Raw genomic sequence first — 20,415 nt, 5'->3', positions numbered from 1 at the left:
TGTGTTACTTATGCTGTCTTCCCTCCTCATCGGTATGTTTTTGTTTTATGTATTTTTTTTTTTCATTTGTTTTTCGCATTTTCTATAAATTACTTGCTCTGCATTATTAATAATTATTGTATAAATATTTATATAACTTATTTGTTTGCCGGCTTTTTGTTTCAGTTTTCTTGCTTAAACAATTCCATGAAGATTTGCTATAAATGAAGTACAAACAAAATAGACAAAATGCCACAAACACGAGACAGAGCTAGATCGAAAAATGGGAATATAATGGATATTTAAAACTAAATAGTTACATACATATGTGAGTTGGTAGGTTCTTGGGGAGAGGGGAGTAAAGAGTATAGAGCTAATCGCTAGTTAAACTAACTTTTTCTGCAGGGACGGTAATTCAAGTTTCTCTACTACTATCAAATAATGATCAAGACAATTCTGCATTTTCATAGGGAATACTTTATTGAGTTCTCAATACGTTTCGATGGGGATATGTATTGGGGGTTAATTACCTAAGCTCCAGATGAATTTTAAGTGTTTTAAACTAATAGGTAAAATCTTCTAGGTCAGAACTGCTTTAAGTTTAGAAGCCAATTCCTTTTTCTAAGATTCAAATATTAAATTATATATTTCCTGCAGGGAATGTTACTTCAATCTCAAAAACGGGACACCTTCCCAACTTAAATAAAACTGTTAAGAACTTGGTGCAAGATATTAAACTCGACAGGGGGTGAGTAAAACGTTGCAGTTGCATTAGTTAGTATAAATAAATGAAAAACGAAAACATAATGGGATTACAAAAATCAGATTCATTTTATTGAAACAAAATCAATTGCTTTTGCTAAAATAAGAACTAAGATTAAATTAAATAAATTTATTATACATAAAAGTAAATTAATACGAGGTGCATACATTTATACATTGCATTTAATGGGGGGCTCAACTCGGATCAAGTATCGCTCTCGTCCTTGGGCACAGACCCAGCCAGATTTTGGCCCGACTTCGTTATTTGAATTCTAATTGGCGTCTGCAAACGCTCGGTTTCGTATATTTTGACCTTCAACTAAACGGAAGGGGGATAAATGTGGGTTGGCTTAATACTTAGTTTGGTATAAAAATAACACACAAAATACAAAAGGTGTGGTGGCAGTAGGTATATAAAGAACATTTAACATACAAATCAAAACAAATAATCAAGCTCAGAGCCATTAAACCGAAAATTGGTTACACACACAGATGGAACACGCTGATCATACCATACAAATGAGGTTGGCAAATAAACGGAATTAAATACTCTTGACATTCTGTTACTCTTGACGGAAAATTAAACAACGTGCCGGGGTGAAAGATATGATAATTGTAATATGAACGAGGCTCATTTGCTCTTATTTTCGATTTCCCATACATCCCGCGTGATTATTAATTTTATTAATTAAATGAAAAGATTTCTCGCTACATTTTTTCCATTTGACTTTAATTATTTTCTGTGCGAATACATTTTAAAGAGAATGGCGTTTCGCAATACACGCATTTATTTATTGCCGCACCATGAATGCAAACCAATTTTATGACTGACAGCGGAATGAAATTATTAAAATTGCGCATTATGATGATTGCTGTTGTGGTAATGGTGTTATTGTTATTTGCACTGCTCTCTGATTTGTTTGCGCCTCGCTGCGAATTATTCGGACTATTGGGAGATGACAGAATGGATCGAAGAGCTCATCTGCGACCCTAATTGCTTGTAATTAACTGACATAATTGCGCTAAAACTCGTTTGAACCCATTATGCGTAAAGTGTGCCGAGGCATTCGTGAGTGGAAAGATTGAAGCTCACTTCGGGAAAAACTGAATGGCATCCTCCATCAAATTTAATTAGTCCTTGGAAAATTCTTAGTTAATTTCAATTTAAGATTATATTTTTACTGGGATCCTAAACCATTTTCTTGTGGGTGTAGAAAGGTGCTTTTGCATTTGTGAAGGTGAGCATTTCGAGTGCATTCATGCGTGTGTGTGCCTGTGATGGTGTGTGTGTGTTTTTTTGGGGGGTGTTCTTGGTGTGTGCTGGCCAAAAAGAGATGGCTTGAAGTGGATTCGGATTTGGCCAACTCGTTAGTCAGTGACTCAATCATTAATTTGGCATTGCGTAACCAAGGGAAATTTTTGAAGCTCTGTAAGTGGCTCTCAAGGCTGTCTGCAGGAATATGTTGCAAGTGGAACTGTGCACCAGAGAGTGTTGTGGCATTGGCCTAATTGGATTATGCGATTAGCACAAGTTCAACAGCTGATTTTCCTACTCCACCAGATTGGCCTGAATCAACTGAAACTTGGGTTTTGGCGGAAAAGGCGCGTGAAATTGTTAAATCGAGGCAGTGGCTGCGTTTAGTTGATTTGGCCAAATTACGCTGCGCTTAACAAATTGCATGGAAATGTTTGCCCTGGCAGACGGATGGGCCAAAAGTTTTCGGTTCGGGCCATTTGTCGGCCAGCAGTTGCAAGTTGCTTGTGATTTATGCACTGACAGTTTGTGGTGCGTGTCTGGGCCTTTTATTTATGACTTTTGTTTCCCATTGGGGAGCGCTGCGCAAACAAATGCAGAAGTATGCACAAGATAATGGTATTTATTCTGGCCTTATTCTGTCGGCCGTCTTCAATCCGTCTGCCAGCTTGCTCGGCCTTCTGTGGTTAATTAAAACGCAAAGAAAACTTTTCGGATCAAATTTGGTATAAACACACACACACACAGGATACAGGATACAGTATATAGTTCAAAATGCAAAGCAACGAAATAAGGACCTCACGCACACACACAGACACATACAAAGTGTATAATATATATTGTAAGTAGTAAACAAGTAGTAAAATCTGATGTAAGTACACATGTACCTGGAGGAATAAAAATAATCACGAGTGGCAGGAAGCAAGACAAAATCATAATAAGAACAACACGAATAAGGTTTTAGCCAGAAACAGAGAGAGACAGAGAGATATATACGGAGACTTGGTAAAACACACACAAAAATCAGGTTATAGCAGTTCACATTCTTTGCGGTTACATTCTCAGTTTGGCTGCGTTCCAGCTAAGACAAGAGCCAAATAAAAACAGACAGGAAAAACCGAAGAAAAACGGATAACAGAATGGTCAGAATGAAAAACGCAAAAGAGAAGGGCTAAAAGATAAGGCCAAAACGTGTTGCAGGTTGTTAATCAAACAAGCAGGCAGACAAACACACGACAGGCAAACGTTGCATGTTGGACAAAAAATGAAAGTGTAAATATTTTCGACACGCGCGCGCCCAAAAGCAGGCAATAAAAACTTGATTATGGAATTCGCAATGCCGACTCGCATCGCATGACTCTTGCCGCTAAACACTGTCATATACAAAAGTGTGTTGGACGGTTACACAAGAACACAAATTCAAATACAAATACAAATATAAATTCAAATTGAAATACAAATACAAATGCGAACGAAAACGGAAACGGAAATGGGTACAAAAAACAGGAACCGAAATGGAAACCGTGACAGAAACCGAAACCGAAAAGAGGAAAACATACCGAACGGAACCGAAAATGTTTGGGAACGTACGAGTAACTGGAATTGTTTTGAGTTGCACAAAATGCATCGAGCACAGACAGTTGGTTACTGGATTACAGCATTACAGCATTACTGGAGTACTGGATTACTGATTACTGGATTATTTGCTTTGATTTAATGCTTTACATGGTTCTTTTGAGGGGCGGGCAAGGAAAACATTCCGCTTGGTGTAGAGTATATAGTACTTTTGGTATTTTTTGTTTGGTTTTTTCTTTTTTTTTTTTTAGTTGTTGTTTCGAGTATTATTACAATATAGTTGTTGCACCTTCGGGAATCTCAATCTCATATCGAAAAGGAAAACTAATCGAATCGAATAAATTTTGGTAGTAGTATTTGTAGTAGTAGTAGTAACATCATTAACATAAGTTATACATACATATACATAATGTAAACTAAATGAGCATTAGCATGTTAACGTAAAACATAATGAATGCGTTCAAGATCACCTACACATACATACGCTGTATGTATCAATAGGTACTGTATATATATATATATATGTGTGTGTGATGTAGAAAATGCTATATATATATATATCGTACTTAAGTAAAGTCGGCCAGGGGCCTCTCATTTCATTATCGTAATCATTTTTGTTTTGGTTTCCTTCTTCTTGCATTACTTAAACGTAAACAAACGTAAACACACGAACATAGGGCTTAGGCATTATATAAGTATATATGTGTATAAGTATATAGAAATATATAGAAAGGTGGAAAAAATTCAAGTTGTACAAAATGCACGCTTGGCGGCAGTTCTTGTCATGAACACAGGTTTTCAAATCGAGTGAGTGTGGTCTGTTCTTGGTATCGGTAATTGTACGGGGTCTGTCCTCAGTCGGTAACTAAAATGGGGTTCTCCTGTTCTATAAGCCAAAGAGTATTTAAGTTAGCTGATATGGAAAATTCATTTACCTACTCAGTTTTAATCGGCCTATACTCAAACCTAGAATAACGATTATAATCGAATTCAAACTTGCTAGCAACACATATTATTTTGTAGTTGAGGTACAAGCCAACGATCGCTTTTAATGATAAGATACCCGTCCATCATTCCCATCTTAATGCCCACCCCCAATCCATTGCAATCGCAATGCCGCGTTGTCATCAAAGTGTGTAATTTTAATTTGACTTTTATTAATTTATATGTTGCACGAAGGGCGACAGATGCAATGGGCGGCGACTGTGCCGATAAGTTGATGGTCAGCCATAAAGCAGCCAATGAATTATTATTGTTGCGAGTGGGCAAACAGCCATTGAGGCGGCATCGGGGGCATTAAGCCCGGCCAACACACACATACAGATGAAGAGTGGAGAGTGGAAAACGGGAAAAGGACAGGGACGTTGACAGGAGAACTTACACAGAGTCCTGGGCATGCATTATGCAGCAATTGCTGTTGTCAACTGACAATGCAGCGAAGGCAGCTGCCGCCTGCCAGTAAATTAAGCGGAAAAGTGTGTTGCGGCATATGAGATGGGTTGGGGCATGGATTCCGATGGGTGCCTGGGGGTGGGGGGTGCTGGAGCACAAAAAATAAGGCAACACACCAATGCGATCTGGACGCTGGCTGGCAGTATTATTTGCTGCAGTTGGAAATAACTCAACCGCAAATGAGATAAATTGCGCGCACACAGATAATTGCATGGAGGCCCCCAGACGGCGTTGTGGCATGGAAATGAAATACATTGCACATACGCCGCGTTGCCCGCGCGTTTTTATTCTCTTTCGGCTCTTTTTTTTATAAGTGTATGCGCGTCGCCGTCGTCCCAAAGCAATCGGCATGTTTGTGACTCTCCAGTGTGTGCGTGAGTTTCCGTTTTCGGCCGCTGTACAAATATTTATGTGGTTGCGAACACACACACACACACTCCCAAACACTCAGACGTGTAATGAGAAAATATTACGCATACGCACTGTACGCTCATTAAGAGCGATCGCTGATGGCACTCACCAGGCTAGCTAGTTGTATTTACAAGGGGAATAACTCAAAGAACCCTTTTAATTCCAATCAATTTCGTTTAATAAAATAATCGGAATAGCAAGCTTTTTTTTCGGTTCGTTTAATCGACTGGAAGCTCAGCGTTTATTCCCCAAACTTCGGTCAGAGTTTCTTTAGCAGAACTTTCTTTTTAAATACGAGTTATGCATATATAATTATAGCTATGTACCATTTTTACGGCACTTATGTAGTAACTTTGCACGAGTTTTGATTTGTTAAATGAATAACAGAACGACAAAACTGGGCCGGCGATTAATTCAAGTTGAGTTTGAAGTACATTCGGAAAATTCGTTATTCTCTTAGGATGCAGTATACAGTATGATTCGCTTACGTTCATATACACTTTACGATTATACATACACATACATTTAGGAGAACGTTTAATTGATTTAACTATAAATTTGATTTATGCTGCTTCAATCTGTGTGTCTGTGTGTCCTTCGCTAAGATTGTGACTAATAAATGTACGCTATTTGTTTATCGTTATCCATAATCGATATCTTTGTCAATTTTAATTGAATTGTTGCATTATTGTCGTAGTTTACGTTAATTTATATCCTAACATAATCAGTGGATAAGCATCTTTCTATGCAAACGATTTAGCTATCCCCTCCATCTCCCCTCTGATATGGATACGAATAATTGGCTGGGATTCCTAAACTCCTACATCCTCCTCTTCCTACTCCATATATTACAATACTCTTTATCTGTACACACACGAGTCCTAATCAGCGTAGAAGCAAATGTGACAATTTGTAATTGTAATTTTTGGCAAGGCAAACAAATACGAGAAAGAAACAACTAGCAATCCCCCCTCGAACATTCCGATCGGGGGCTAACACTCATATTCGAGGATGAAGCCCTCTCCCTTGGACGTGGACCTGGAATGTTGCTGATGCGGCAACAGTGGGGCAGCTGTTGCTGCTGCCGCTACACTGGACGATGTTGCTGCTGCGGCAGCGGCTGCTCTGCTTAAATTTACTTGTGACAACATTGCGGTGGCCGTTAATTTGCCATTGTAGGCGAGGGCGGGATTCAGTGTGGGCGTGGCACCGTGTCCGTAATAGTTCAGGGCTGAGGTGAGTGGCACGGACTGCTGTTGTTGCTGCTGCTGCTTGCCACGACGATGTTGCTGCTGCTGCTGTTTGGCCATATAATCCGTGCTCGTATTTCCAGTAGCATTGCGCAACGTTATGAAGGTGTCGAAGTTGTCGGCGGTCGAGGAGGCGTTCGATGTGCTAGAGTTTCGGCGGTTGCCCAAATGTTGTTGCTGCACTTTGGGCGCGGTGGGTTGCAGGTTCAGATTGAGCTTTAGTTGTTGCTGCGACATTGATGAGTTCGACGAGGAGGAGTTGGACAGCGAGGAGGAGTTGACCGAATGCGCGGGCGGGTGTTGCTGCTGATTCGCATAGTATTTGCGCAAATTCTCCAGCATAAAGCGATTGTTTGCATTTCCGGCTGAGTTGCCAGGGACCAATGTTGCTGTTGCTGCAATTGGTGTGCCTGCTGCTCCAACTACTCCCATCGCTGCTCCTCCCAATGCCACCGGCTCTGGCTTAGGCTGATGGAACTGTGGCCCTGTGGTTGGCGTCGCCATCGTTATCTGCTGCTTGCTGCTGGTGGCATAGAGAACATCCCCGCTTTGTCCTGGCAGCGCCAAATTGATGACACTGCCTGTTGCAGCTGGCATTGCGGTTGCTGCTGCTGCTGCAGCCGGGATTGCTGCGTGCTGTCGCTCCATCTCCATCTGCAGTCCATGGTTCTGGGTCCTCGGCCTGCCCTTCTGGCTCCTGCCCCCCGACTGATAGCTGCGGGCGTAGTGGGCCTCCATGAGGTCCGCCCTCCTCTGTCTGGCCGCATCCGGCTGCTCCCCGCCTTCTCCGCCGGCACTCCTTCCGAATCCGTAGAGCTCACCCCGTGGATAGGCCCTCTCGTAGTTCCTGCTGCCTCGTTGTCGCTGGAAGTGCTCCAGGTAGCTCTCGCCGCCCACCAGGAGGTTCTGCTCCTCCAACCCCACGACGTCATTGCCTGGCGCCTCCTGGCGCTGCAGATGCTGATTGAGGGACTGGTAGAATGTGCTCTCGGCCAGATTCTCATTATAGGATGTCGCACTCGCCGGCTGATGCCAATCAGCGTCTTCGCATTCGTTCACGCTGACGCGAATGCGTATGTCGCGTGCCATATAATCCGGTCTTCCACCAGCCGCCTCCTCCGCATCCACGTCAACCAATCCTTCTGTCGCCCCTCCGGCTGCATCCTCATCATCATCCTCCTCGTCGTCGTAAAAGAATCTCGCTGATTTCGCGCTTTCCGCCAGCAGCAAGTCCTCGCTCTCCTCCAGAGCCAAAGCATAGCTCGTTAGGTTGTCAAAGTAGTATTCGCACATTTTGTCCGGGTGCTCGTAGCGCAGTTTAAAGTCCTTGGCTTCCTCCTCCACTCCTGGTTCCTGCCTGTTGTTTGTTGTGGGCCCACTGAACACCGAGGCGTAGTCGGAGCTGCTCATCGAGTCCGAGTTGAGGGCAGAGCTTCTCGCCTTCGACTTGGACGCAATGGGCAGGGTTCCAAGGTTCTCGTAGTTAGCACCATAGTTGGCCGCCTGCGACTGACTCCTCTTGTGCCTCGGGCGACGAGGCGTCTCTGGGGCAGGATCGGGCTGCTGCTTGGCCAGAGCTCTCCGCTGGGCTCCACTCACCCGACCCACCGAGTGGGCCGATTGCTTGGTCGTGCTGAGCTGGTGGTCAAAGTTCTGCTCCAAATAGGCATCCAGATAGTGCAGGTTCTTGCTGAGATCGATCTCCGATTTGTAGCTCTTGTAGATGGTGGCCTGTTTGCATCTCGATTCGTAGCTGGAGATGTGCGCCCGATCGCTGATGAAGCGGAAGCTCTCGTCCTTGGCCAGGGTGTGGAAGCCACTGAATTCGGAGCCGCCCAGGGAGCCTCCCTCCCCCCCGCTCGAAGTCTTGAAGTTCCGGCACTTGTCGCGTATTTTCTGGATACCCTGACGCGTCTTGGCCTGCAGTCGCTCGAAGTAATTGGCCTTGGTCACCGGTGAGGTGGAGTGGTTAAGTCTCGGATGGTAGGCGGTGGTGTGCTGGATGTCATAGCCACCGGCGCCGGAGGCCCTCATGCTCTGGATGCTGTGCGTCCGGTTGGGATAGCTCAGCTTGAGCTTGGGCAGCGAAGGTGGCTCCTCCACTCCACCTCCTCCTCCTCCTCGTTGGTGCAGCTTTCTCAGGGACAGCTGCTTGAAGATGGCCCTCGATCGCTTGGGCTTACCACTGGATGTGTTCGTCCTTCTGCCACCTAACAAATCCCCAGGATCGTTGTCAAAGTCCTGCCGCTCAAAGCGCCGCACTGGCACTCCATGCAGATAGTGATGCTCGGAGGGGGGATTCTGACTACGACTGGACTCGAAAAGTCTCCTCAAACCCCTACCCTGGGGTCTTGGGGGTCTTGAATTCCTAGCATGCCCTGCACTTCTCAGACGCGTATTCACGCTTAAAGTTAAGATCTCATCGTCGTGGAATATGGAGAAGGGATTCGTGATCACCGTTGAGCTGTCCCCCGCCGTCTGGTTGGCGGAGGGGCTCCTCAGGTTGCTTACGGATCTAGTCTTAAGGCTAACGCTACTCCTAGGCCTACTTATGGATACTTCCTGCTGCTGCTGCTTACTCTCTAGTACAACTACAACTTTGGCTTCACTGTGCTGCTGCTGCTGATGTGATGGTAACAACTGCTGTCCACTGACCTGGCCCAGATCCGTCTCGGATCGGGAGCGGACCGAGGAGGGAACTGCCCTTCCATTCCGCCGTAGCTCCTTCAAGGAGTTGCTCTGCTTGCGGAAGCGGTAGAAGGGATTGTTGATGCTCAACTTTTGGAGCAGCACCTGGGTCTCCTCGGGCGTCAGGGGACCCACTGGCAGGGGATCTGGCTCCTGCTCCACACTTGTCACATTCAGGTGGAGCAGCTTGGGCGCCGTTGGTGGCTTCAGCTCCCTGTTCATGTTGTTCTCCAGATCCCGCTTGATCCCGCTACTCTTGCTGCTGGTCAGCGAACTATTGCCCTCACTATTGCTACTATCGGTCTTGTCACTTTTGGCCACCTCTGAGATGGTTAGGTTGTTGTTATCGCTATTGGTCAGGGCAGTAGTCGATGCGGAACTGGTTTTGTGGTTGTTATTATTGTGGCTTACGTTGCTGTCATCAAGTCGCTGTTCGTTTGGGGTCGTTTGGTTGGTCTGGTCTATCAGTTCGTGTTGCTGTTCATGTGGCGTTAGCAGTTCGTTGGACTCGCTAGTGGTGTCAATTGCCTGCTAGACCCTAGTGGGCGGTTGTAATATCATTGCAGCCATGCGTACCTTCATTGCCTCCGGCGATCCGTGTCCCGGGTACTGTTGCTGCGCATGTTGGGTTGATGCGGCGTGTAGGGCCGCTGCTGCTGCTGCTGCGGCGTGTTGCTGCTGCTGCTGTTGCTGCTGCTGTTGTTGCTGCTGCTGCTGCTGCTGCTGGTGATGATGGAAGCCCGCGGGCGTGGTGTAAATCGAATCACCTTGGGGGCCACTCGTGCTATCCGAGCGTGATTTCAAATCAGCTTTCTCGCTGCGGGCAAACGGAAAGGAAACGGAAAAGTTAGAAGGGGATACCAAATCGTTATCGAAAATTGTTTGCCCAAGTGACAATTGTCTGTGGGTGGTGGCTAAGTGGTTGGGTGGCCTTCTTGGCCTTCTATCGCTGATTGGCAAATTGTATTCTAGCAGCATATCTGAATATCTATTTAGTTTTTGTCGCTGCCTTTGGTTGGCCGCAGGCAATTGTTTACTTGGGGCTTAGGAAATTAGATATTCCCCCTGCCATCCGAACCCATCAATTTGCTCTCGAGATTGGCGCACAAATTCAGCCTACAAAACGAGTTTTGTGAAAATGTGGTCAAAGAGCGTACTTGGAACGAAAATTCTAAATCCATTTCCGTTCTCCTTTTCCATATTGATCCATTTGATGGGGCTTTACACTGTCATGTGTACGGTTTCATAAACAAAATATAGTAATTCCAAACTCCTAAACTAGGAAAACAAAAGGATGAAGAGCGGTGAATGGCCAAACAACCTCTCATAACTCATATTTGGGGTTCTGGTTGTATGGCTAGCAACAACAATGAGCGATAGGTTGTTTTTCTCCTTTTAAATTTGCTTTTAGAAACAAAAATTTATTGAAATACCCTTTCAACTGTGTATTTTGCTATTCAAATTGGGTTTTATGAACATCAAATGGGCAGCCCCTTAAATCTGATTCAGTATCAAAAAATATTTTAAACAAATGATCTGAAGGTAAATGTTTAGTTTCTAAGAAAGTATTGTTTGTAGAGAATAGCAAGGTATGGTTTAAATGTTCTTTAAAATACCAATAACAATTTTATCCTGTAACAATATAAATATACATCAAATCCGCTTTATAGAGCTAATCCCTTCTCAATTGATTCACTTTTTCGACCTTGTGTAAGGGTATTTCTGCATTGTTCTTGCCAAAACAAAAATGGTCGTTCGTCGGTGCATATATTGAATATATGAAAAATGTATAATATTTTATGTGCCCCACACACACACACTTGCACGAACAGTGGAAAACATTTTTCATTGTTCCAATGCTGTACGTGTGCGTTTGTATGGGTGGGCGAGTTCCTGTATTCGGCCAGTAGGGGCGCATAAATTGGCACGCCAGCGCCACCTGTTGGCTGCAGGATGCGGCTGCATAAAAATATATCAAAATGGTCATTTATCTATGGCTCGACTACCCCTATACCTTTACATGTAGTACTGTGTGTGGGTAGGGAAAGGGTGTGTACGTATTACGCTTCAACTTACCTGTCTTTATCCGATGATTTATAGCCCGTGGAACCTGTGCCATGCGAGAAGTGAAAGAAAAAGAGAAAGGGGAAGTTTCATATTAGAGTTTGCAATATTCAGGAATATAAATTCCGCCCATTATTCTGCGAAGGGTGTGGTCTTGTGTGGCTGCTTGCAAAATAGTAGAAATTAGCTGTGAAAATACCGATGGCAATTTACAAACAGACAGCTAGACAGAGGGATATATTTTTGAAATTCGCCCTTGGAGCCGTGATAAATGAGACAAGGACTTATTGATTGCGACGAACGTGTAAATTCCCGAGGAGGTGTTGCTGCAAATTTTGATGGATACCGAAGGGGTGAAGGCAGGCTCCTCAGCCAGGGATACATATAGTATCGGGTCGCACTTGAGAGATCTGTCAAACGGCATTTGACAACTGGAAGGCAGCTGCAGCAGTCAGTCAGCCAGTCAAATTGACAGCTTGATTGACAACTGAGAAATTGCGATTAGGTGGCTGGAACTGGGCGCCTGAAGAGTGTTTACAGATGATGGGATGGGATGGGCTTAGCATATCCGAGTGCAGGAATGCTTCAAATGTCCTTGAGCAATGGCAAAGTTTCCCCCCGCTGCTCCTTTGCAAATTGTTTTACAATTGTAAAAAGTTTCACCGCCTTTTTGTCTGCGTTTTGATTTCTAATTAGGCAGCGAGCTCTGGCTTAAAGCCATGTTCTTCCACCAAAAGGAGAAATGAAAATGTTGGCGCAGCTAACAAAAAGCTGGCTGGAAACCCTTAACCCTTTTGTGTGCACAGGGGGTTTGGGGTGGCAGAAGGGAAACAGGAAACGGAGACTGACCGCAGGCGTTGGACGCTAATGAATATTTTATGAGATTTATTTGAGTTTCGAGTTTCAAGGAGAATGGGAAAAAAGCGAAAATAAAAAAATAGGAAAAAGAGCCAACACAACACACACAAAGCGCTAAAGAGACGCATCCATCCTGGCTGCCATTTTTTCCGCCATGACCGCGTCCTTCTCGCATTTCAATGCTTTGTGAGCTGGCAAGTTTTTGTGTTTTTGCAATTAGTGTGACAGCGGCCTTGGGGGTTGCCTTGGATTGGGTTGCTCAGGGTGGAGGTGTTGGCGAAACAGGCGCCATAATCAAGGAGGAAGTTTTAATTGTCGCAACCTTGACGGTGCTGGGTGTGCAATTAATACGGCTGCGACGATAGAGTTCCGGGGATGGGGACTTCCCCCATTTCAACTTACCCTTGAAGCAGCATCTCTTGCTCTTAATCGCATAGATACATAGGCAAACCAGCAGAAGGATGGCGGCCATGCAGCCCCCGGCCACGCCCATCAGATAGCTCATCTCGTAGGGTTCTGTCCGGAAATTCCATACGATTCGATACACGGTTGGGCGTTCGATGTGGTGGTGGTGGTGTTGATTATGCAAGCATTAAGGGAAATTTTCATTTTCACATGTACAAGATATATTATGCAATACATGTACTATATTGCACGTGCGATTGATTTTTATTAAAATCGTTGGGATGCGAAGTTAGGGTTATGGTTAGATGGAATGATTGCCCTTTTTTGTACGATATCTTTAGTGAGTTTTCAAAAGAAGACTATCCTAATATTACATCGGTTAGATCCAAGCGAGCTTTGGTTAAATATTTTTATTGTCAAAGGTTTACTCAATTTGTTAAATCTAATTATCAATCAAGGAAAAAAATTATAATCTGCAAAATGATATGGTGTTTTGTAATTAGAACAATTGAATAATTGAATTTAAACGGAGTCTTTAGAAATTATTCTTAATAATTTAATTAAATTTTTTTAATTTATTAACTAATAAGCTTAGCAACAAGTCAAACATTCTTTAACATTTTATCTCTAAGTTGCGACTTACTAACATTAGAATTTACCATTCAAGTTCTACTTCAAAATGTAATTCTGTAAGTGCTAGAGACGCGCGAGTATGAAATGATTGCAGGGTGTGTAACTCAAGTGTGAAATGTTCGTGTTATGAGGTGGAGTGATATGGGTGGGGGCAAAGAAAATCAAAGAAAAGTCTATGCACCTGCAAACGTACCCTCCACAATCAGGTGTATGGCATGACGATCGGTGCCCCGCTCGTTCTCCACCACCAGGTAGTAGGGCCTCGAGTCGTGCTCGTCCGCATGGAGGATGTGCAACGTGGACAGGTAGCAGTCCTCCCGAGTGTCCGGCTGCATATCGTCGGCCCGGAAGCGATCTGCGGAGGGGGGAAGAAGAAAAAAAAAACAGGAGAGTCCTTGTTACTGCGAATGGCAAATGCGAATTGGCTTTCGTGGGCTAAGTAATTGCACTAGAATTGCACACAATTTGTCGGCGGCCGACATTAATCATTCGATTCGATGGGCTAACTAGCATTGGGCGCGGAAAAAGGGCCCCAGGAAGACGAAGAACGGATTGGACGGGAATGCGCCCCGTTTGATTTGTGTCAGTGGCAGTGAAAGCACGCAGGATTACACGCACGAAGGACGACCAAGGATGGACACGGGCAGACAAGCTGAAAATGAAGAATAATGCGACCCACAGACCCTGGGCCAGAGGTGCCAACTCAGCTACTTTTTCTTTCTTATAAAGCTATACATAGAATCGACATCTGCCTTGAGCGAAGTATATATAAATATCATGTGAATATATTATTATATTCATAATTTTGGGCTATTATTTACGTCTTTAAATACCCGAATATATCCTAGAGTAAACCTTGTTTTTAAATTATTATTAGTTATTTTTCAAAAGTCTTTTAAAGGCTTATATATTTTTATGGGACTTATTTAAAAGGGGTTTAAATTTATTGATTGGAAATATACTGAATAAATAAATATTATTTATAAGTATTAAATTACATTTTCTCTTGTATAAGTATAATAATTTTAATTAAAATAAAACTGCCAGCACTTGGCTAATTATTAGTAATTTAATTTAGCAATTTTCAGGTAAAGGTAAAGTTAAATCAGCTAATCAATAGTGGCAACAATTGCCAACTCTGGCTGGCGGGGATGCAGTTCAAGTTCAGGAAAACAGGAGGGAAATGGGTGAAAGAGGGATGCAGCTGCATCTGCTGGCGGATGTTCATCCCGAAAGAGTTTCAGCTGGAAAATGAGCTGGGTTGTGTGTGCTGCCTGTCTGTTGAAGCTCGGATTACCGGCGGCTGACAGGCGTGGGAAGTCTGCCCGAGGCAACCCCCCTCGAAGCCCATCCCTTCCAACATCGGACATGACACTGCCAGTTTCTTGTCCGACTCTGACTCCATTCGGTCATGTAATTTGTCTTGATTTGCGGAACAACCCGGCGCGACTTGCAATTGTGCAAATGCTCTAATGCCGAACCCTTTTTGCTGGAATAGTTAATCTAATGAGCCCTCGAGCAGCCATGGTTGTGCATCCTGTAAAGCGGCGCTAATTGAATTCCGAGTAGGCAAAACTAAGTCCAGCGCCTAATTGCATTACCATTAGCGCGGGCCAATGGGGCGGATGGTAAGCGCTGAGCGGTAACTGCCTATCAAACAAGTATACGCACCGATGCCCGAGCCGGCCTCCAGACGCAGAGATCCCCATTCCCAGGCGACGCGCTGTGGCCGCGGATCCGCACAGACGACCATCGTCAGGGTGGCCGACTCTCCTCGCTTCACGGAGACGGTGTGCAGGGATGGATGGAGGCGCAGCACCTGGGGGGCACCTGCAAGGACAACGGAAACAAGGTAAAAATGCATAAAGGAGTCGCGTTTAGTCCGGCCAGATGACTTTTTAATTGAGTTGGTGTGGCGCAACGCATTCGCCCAGCCGCACAGCCGAAGATAATTATATAGAGTGGCCAAAGGGTGCAGTTCAACCACCCGATGCGGCCGTTTCAATTGCTTTAAGGGTGAACGGAACTTGGATGGCCAAGGAATTTAACACAAATTGGTCCTCATCCTATGTATTACATATACGTTTAAAGTGAAATCATTGCTCAAGACTCACAATTTTAAGTTAATCTGTGTGTGTCAAAGGAGGTAACAAAATTTAATTGAATATCAGGGATCGTAAATAAGAATTATGCATATAAGAAACGTAAAATGTACTTATTTCTTTGTTATATTCATAATCGCTTAAATAATAATAATTATTATTATATTGCCCAAGTAATCAATTATATTTTATACTCAAGAGCTTTTCTAAATCAAGCTCAATAAATATTTATTATTTGTTCTTGAACTTTCCGCGTTTAAGTCCAATTTGTTGCAATTTTAAATAAGGCCAAAATATATAAATGTAATACATATTATGCATTTGAGGTACGTTATTGTCCAATAATGAGAGAGTGGAGCTTTCCTTTTTTTGACACTCAGTCGCAGTTAGTTAGTTAGTTTGTTAGTAACTTGACACTCTCACACACATAGACACACGTTAATATGTATAGATGTGGCCAGGACTTTTTTCGTGTGCATGTTTATTTTTGTCCATTTTTTTGGTCCCCGGCTCTGCTAAATTGCTCGTGTCCTTGGTTGGTCATAAATTATGTACGTGCTGTGGTATTCAGCACTAAATTTAAATATTTCTTGCTGCTCTTTTTTTTAGAGTTCTTTCTTTTTTTTTTGCGCCCAGTTTGCTGTCCAGTTTTTCGCCCTCGGCAGTTGCAGCTCCATTTTTTTTCCGCTGGCGCTGCGGTCATAAGTTCATTTTGATTTTGTGTTACGTTTTGGTTTAGTCCTTTGCCCAGTTGCTAGTTGCTAGCCACCGCGAAATTGTATGGTATGGTATGCTATGGTACAAATGTGAGGGAAATCGAAGGGAAAGCGGAAAAGCGGGAAAGTGGGAAGGCGACGAGGAGGTGGCAACGCAAGCGCTTAAAATGTTTTGCAGGCGCTTTCCGGCTGCAGCTTTTAATGGAGTTTTGTTAGTTGTTTTAAGTGTGCATTAGTTGCACGGCAGCCGCACGAGGGGCGGACTTAAATGAGTAGCCCGAGGGGAATACGTTTGTTTCCCCCATTTTTTTTTATCCGGTTGCGTTGTCACCTTCTCTGTGGCCATGCTGGCCATCTCCATGACACTGGTCTCCATTTTTAGCCCGGTCCGGACTAAAATTGACATCGAAAAAAGCAAAGAGAGCCGGGATGCAGATTTATGACCGCAAACATGGACCGTTCCCTTAGCCCGTGATACTCTTTCCATTCCGGTGGCTCCGTTGGCAAATCCATGCCGCAGTGCCTCGCTGGATCGCAGAGGATTCAGTGCGTGTCAGGTGGAGAACATGCAAGTGGCGGACCCTGCCCTGTTGTCGTCATATTTCGTGGCATTGCGGTTTTTATGGCCACACCACACACAGCAGATACAAGCTCTGCAGATTGGAACTCACCCACAACTTGGAGCGACACCGGATCGGATATGGCCACCCGCTCCTGGCCATTGATGTAGCTGGTCGCCCGGCACTCGTACTCGCCCTGGTACTCGTAGGTGACGTTGTCGATGACCAATCTGGACTCGGAGCCCCGCTCCACGTACTTGGATCCGTGGGCCATTCTGGAATGTAAGAAAGAGAACGATAAAATCATCGTTAAGGAAGCGTTGTGTGTAAATCAGAGTTGTAACTAATTAATGCATCATTCATTTCATTAGAAACTTAGAAATGGGGAAATAATAATCCTACTGAAATATAATGTCATTATATTGATTCAACAAATTTTAAATACCATTTTTATTGTCGAGCCTTAATAAAAGTTATTACTAAGAAGTACTACTTTAAGCGAAAAAGATCTCAAGTCGTGTGTTCATATCCTTTGCCAAAAATGTACAGCTTTTTGAAGGTCCTAAAATCAATTTCGACTAAAGGATAAGAAGTAATTGAACAGCGAATTCTTCAGGAGAGGGGGAACCTTTGGTATAAATCCGTTTCGGGACAAAATAATTCAATGACGGCAATGTCGACAACATAAATCCTGGTTTTACAACACAAAGCCCAGGATTGGTCGTTACCCAAATAGAAAGAGCTTTTTCGTGGAGCAATTGATTATGATTATGCCCGACTAATATACGGATTCCATCTGGCCACGGACCATGGCCTGGTGCATACTTTGCAGCTCGCTCTTTGAGCTGCTCCCAGTCGGACAAAATGAAACTGATGCATGCAGCAGAGGCCACATTCCTCATCCCCAGCCTGCTCATGCCCTCCTGCCCCCCTCCACTTTTCCCATGTGTCCTCCGCTGCTGCAATCCTTGCTTGGCAATATTGAAAATTGCGTATGCGTATGAGTTATTTTTCGGTGCAGGCTGCCCGACTCACAGAAAGAGAGCTGGTTCACAGAAATATTTGATACATTTTTAATATGAGAAATGCCTTTCAAGCTGCGAAATGCTCCGGGGTGCCTGCTCTTCAGTCTGCCCACAGATTCTTTTGAGGGAGCCGCAAAAAAGGATGAAAAAAAAAGAACGGTTTAACCAATACATTCATGCGATGGTGCTTAAAGTGGCAGCCAGGATCTTTAAGTCGGTCCTTGGCAAACAGCAATTAAAAGCAATAAATTAGAAAGCCATTCAAATGCAAATCTCCGAAGTCGAAAAAGTTTGGCAAGCGCTGCTCTTTTCGGTTCCATTTCTCGAAGGTCCAGAGAGAGAGAGCGGTGAAATCACGTAAATCAAAGTGACAGGACTTCGTGTCCTGTGTCGTGTCCTTGGGTTCCTCATTTGCAAGGCGCCCGGCCAACGGCTGCACTTGCAGCCCAGTCGAAGGACTCCAAGGACACCAACACCTGGGAGGAGAGGAGATTAAGGAGCTGCCGAGCATACGTCGCCTGGCCTGTCAGCGGCTCACTTCGTGGCATTGATTTATTACCCGCCGGTTCCAAATGGGCGACTCCCACTGTTTACCCAACACGGCACGCGCCATTTAATTCGGTGGGCGGAAATGGGGGGGGTGAAAGTGGGTGAAAGTAGGGGGTGTGTTTGGAGAACATGCGTGGAAATTAGTTTTCAACAATTGACATTTAATTTCTGATAAACACGCGCGCATTCGCTTCATTAAGTCAACACGTCAATGTGTTGCATGTGGCATTCGTTATTAGATGGCGACACCTTCGCATAACAACCACCCATCCCATATCCTAAGTCCCATATATAAGCCCGATCACGATCCGGCGTAGCTGTGTATGTTTTATGTTGGCCCAATTGTCTGGGGGCAAGTGCAAACAAATGGAATCACAAAAATCACGTACTTACGTGGCAGCATCAAAGAGCACCAGGGGCAGAAAGAGATGGGTAGTTGCCATAGAAAGAGACGGAGCGCTATACAGTCATATGCATGAGGAGTGTTTCGATTTTTCCCACAGAATTCGCCTGCTTTGCATACTAATGCATATAGCCATCAACGACCAAAGGAGAAACGGAAGGAGCCTAATCCTGCCGGCAATATAGATGGTTTCTTACTACCCTACCGAAAGTCGGCTATATGCGATCGGGTCTACAACTTATTGGTAAAGACTATTTCACAACATCTAAAAATGTTTGAAATGTATAAATACCAACCCTCAATGGAATCGTTACGATTTTTATAATGTGCGACTTACTATACCCTAGCCACTTTAAATATTATCTTGCTTTGCCTTATTACAAGGCACCTATTAAGATTTCTTTTATTCGCTTATCTTAAGAATGATAAATTACAGGGTACCCCACCTTCAGTACGTCAAACAGCAGATCTGGTTTCGTGTTGTTTTCCCTTGGCTCAGACAATTTCCGTTGAACAGCTAATTAAAATTACGCAAAATATCATCCGCTTTGTTGGAAATGGGCGTGGAGGCTTCTTAAGAGGAAATGTGCAACAGGAAATGTGCTCCCGTAAGAGGGAAATGCTGTTCCCACAGGCAAGAAGCCTTAAAAAGGCAACTCCTTGCAGGGGGTGCTGAATGTGCTGCTAATTATTGCATAAGGTGCAGGCATTTCAACATCATTTTCATCTTAGAGGCGGGACAAATATTGCGCATACGCAGAATGAACCGCGTTTAATTAGCGCTACCATTCAGCCGACTACAATAACCGCTCACGAGACCAGTAAAGTTCAGAGAAAGCCACGTATTTAAAGCAAGACCAGGGAAGTTTTCCACAGAACCTGGAAGAGCCACTAAAAGTATGCAAGGCAAACTCCCGAAGCACTTCAGTGGGGGCAACCTCAAGATATGCACACCGAAAAACAGATTTCTAAGAATTGGGGCTGGGAAACATTTAAGTCTTCTTAAGACCGAAATCGTTCTCGAACTCGGCACAAAATATTATACTCATTGCCAAAAATACATCAAGGCTAATAATGGAAGGCCCTAATCCTACTCTAAAGCGAATTGTGTGAATAAAATATAAAAGTACTTTCTATTTCACGAAAGAGCTTAACCACAAAAACCAACATTTTGATTATTAGAAAAATTAAGCCCCAGATAATCCTCTTCTTAACCGAATCGGTCGAGCTTCCAGTGTATTTAAATATATACATGTCGATGGACTCACCTCTGTACCCATTTGAAGGATGGCAGGGGATTACCATCAGCCAGGCACTCGAAGGCGGCAGGACTGAAAAGCGGGGCGGTAGTGAGACGATCCGGGCCAGCTGAAATAATTTTGGGAGGATCTGGTGGGGCAAGAGGGGGTACAAAAACAGAGCTGGGTGAAAACTTTGTCCAAGGTAAATACTGAGATACGTACATTTCACATCCAACTGCACCGACAGTTGCTCGGAGGTGCCCACCGAGTTCTGCGCCTGGCAGGTGTACAATCCGGCATCGCGGCGTCCGACGGGACGCAATTGCAGAGTTTCCTGTGGGAGAAAGGACAAGAAGGAGCAGGAGTTGGAGTTGGATCACCAGGCAATTTAATACAATTACAACATTTCTGCTACACTCCAGATAAATACCCAGCGAGGGAGTCTGAAGCTGGAGCAGGAGCAATTTGGGAACAACATAAACAAGTT

The 20,415-nt window shown here is 44.2% G+C and overlaps 1 protein-coding gene across 4 annotated transcripts in view; it reads right to left on the bottom strand.

The window, feature by feature from the left end:
- LOC119562645 (hemicentin-2-like) overlaps positions 1–20,415 on the bottom strand; it is a 75,132-nt gene that overhangs the window by 14,812 nt on the left and 39,905 nt on the right. For 2 of the 4 annotated variants that reach the window (XM_037875870.1, XM_037875874.1), the window contains exons 7-14: positions 20,151–20,262; positions 19,956–20,076; positions 16,822–16,985; positions 15,004–15,162; positions 13,514–13,687; positions 12,697–12,810; positions 11,449–11,482; positions 9,949–10,189 (exon numbers count right to left, since the gene is read on the bottom strand). In XM_037875870.1, the coding sequence (XP_037731798.1) occupies positions 9,949–10,189; positions 11,449–11,482; positions 12,697–12,810; positions 13,514–13,687; positions 15,004–15,162; positions 16,822–16,985; positions 19,956–20,076; positions 20,151–20,262 (1,119 nt within the window). Of the gene's footprint in view, positions 1–856; positions 1,061–9,948; positions 10,190–11,448; positions 11,483–12,696; positions 12,811–13,513; positions 13,688–15,003; positions 15,163–16,821; positions 16,986–19,955; positions 20,077–20,150; positions 20,263–20,415 lie in introns of those variants that run through there. The other 2 variants (XM_037875873.1, XM_037875872.1) reach the window with 2 other exon arrangements.

The sequence above is a fragment of the Drosophila subpulchrella genome, unplaced genomic scaffold, assembly GCF_014743375.2.
Source record: "Drosophila subpulchrella strain 33 F10 #4 breed RU33 unplaced genomic scaffold, RU_Dsub_v1.1 Primary Assembly Seq8, whole genome shotgun sequence".
Taxonomy (NCBI): Eukaryota; Metazoa; Arthropoda; class Insecta; order Diptera; family Drosophilidae; genus Drosophila; species Drosophila subpulchrella.
The sequence above is the reverse complement of the archived record's forward strand: the minus strand, read 5'-3'. Positions and strand labels throughout refer to the sequence as shown.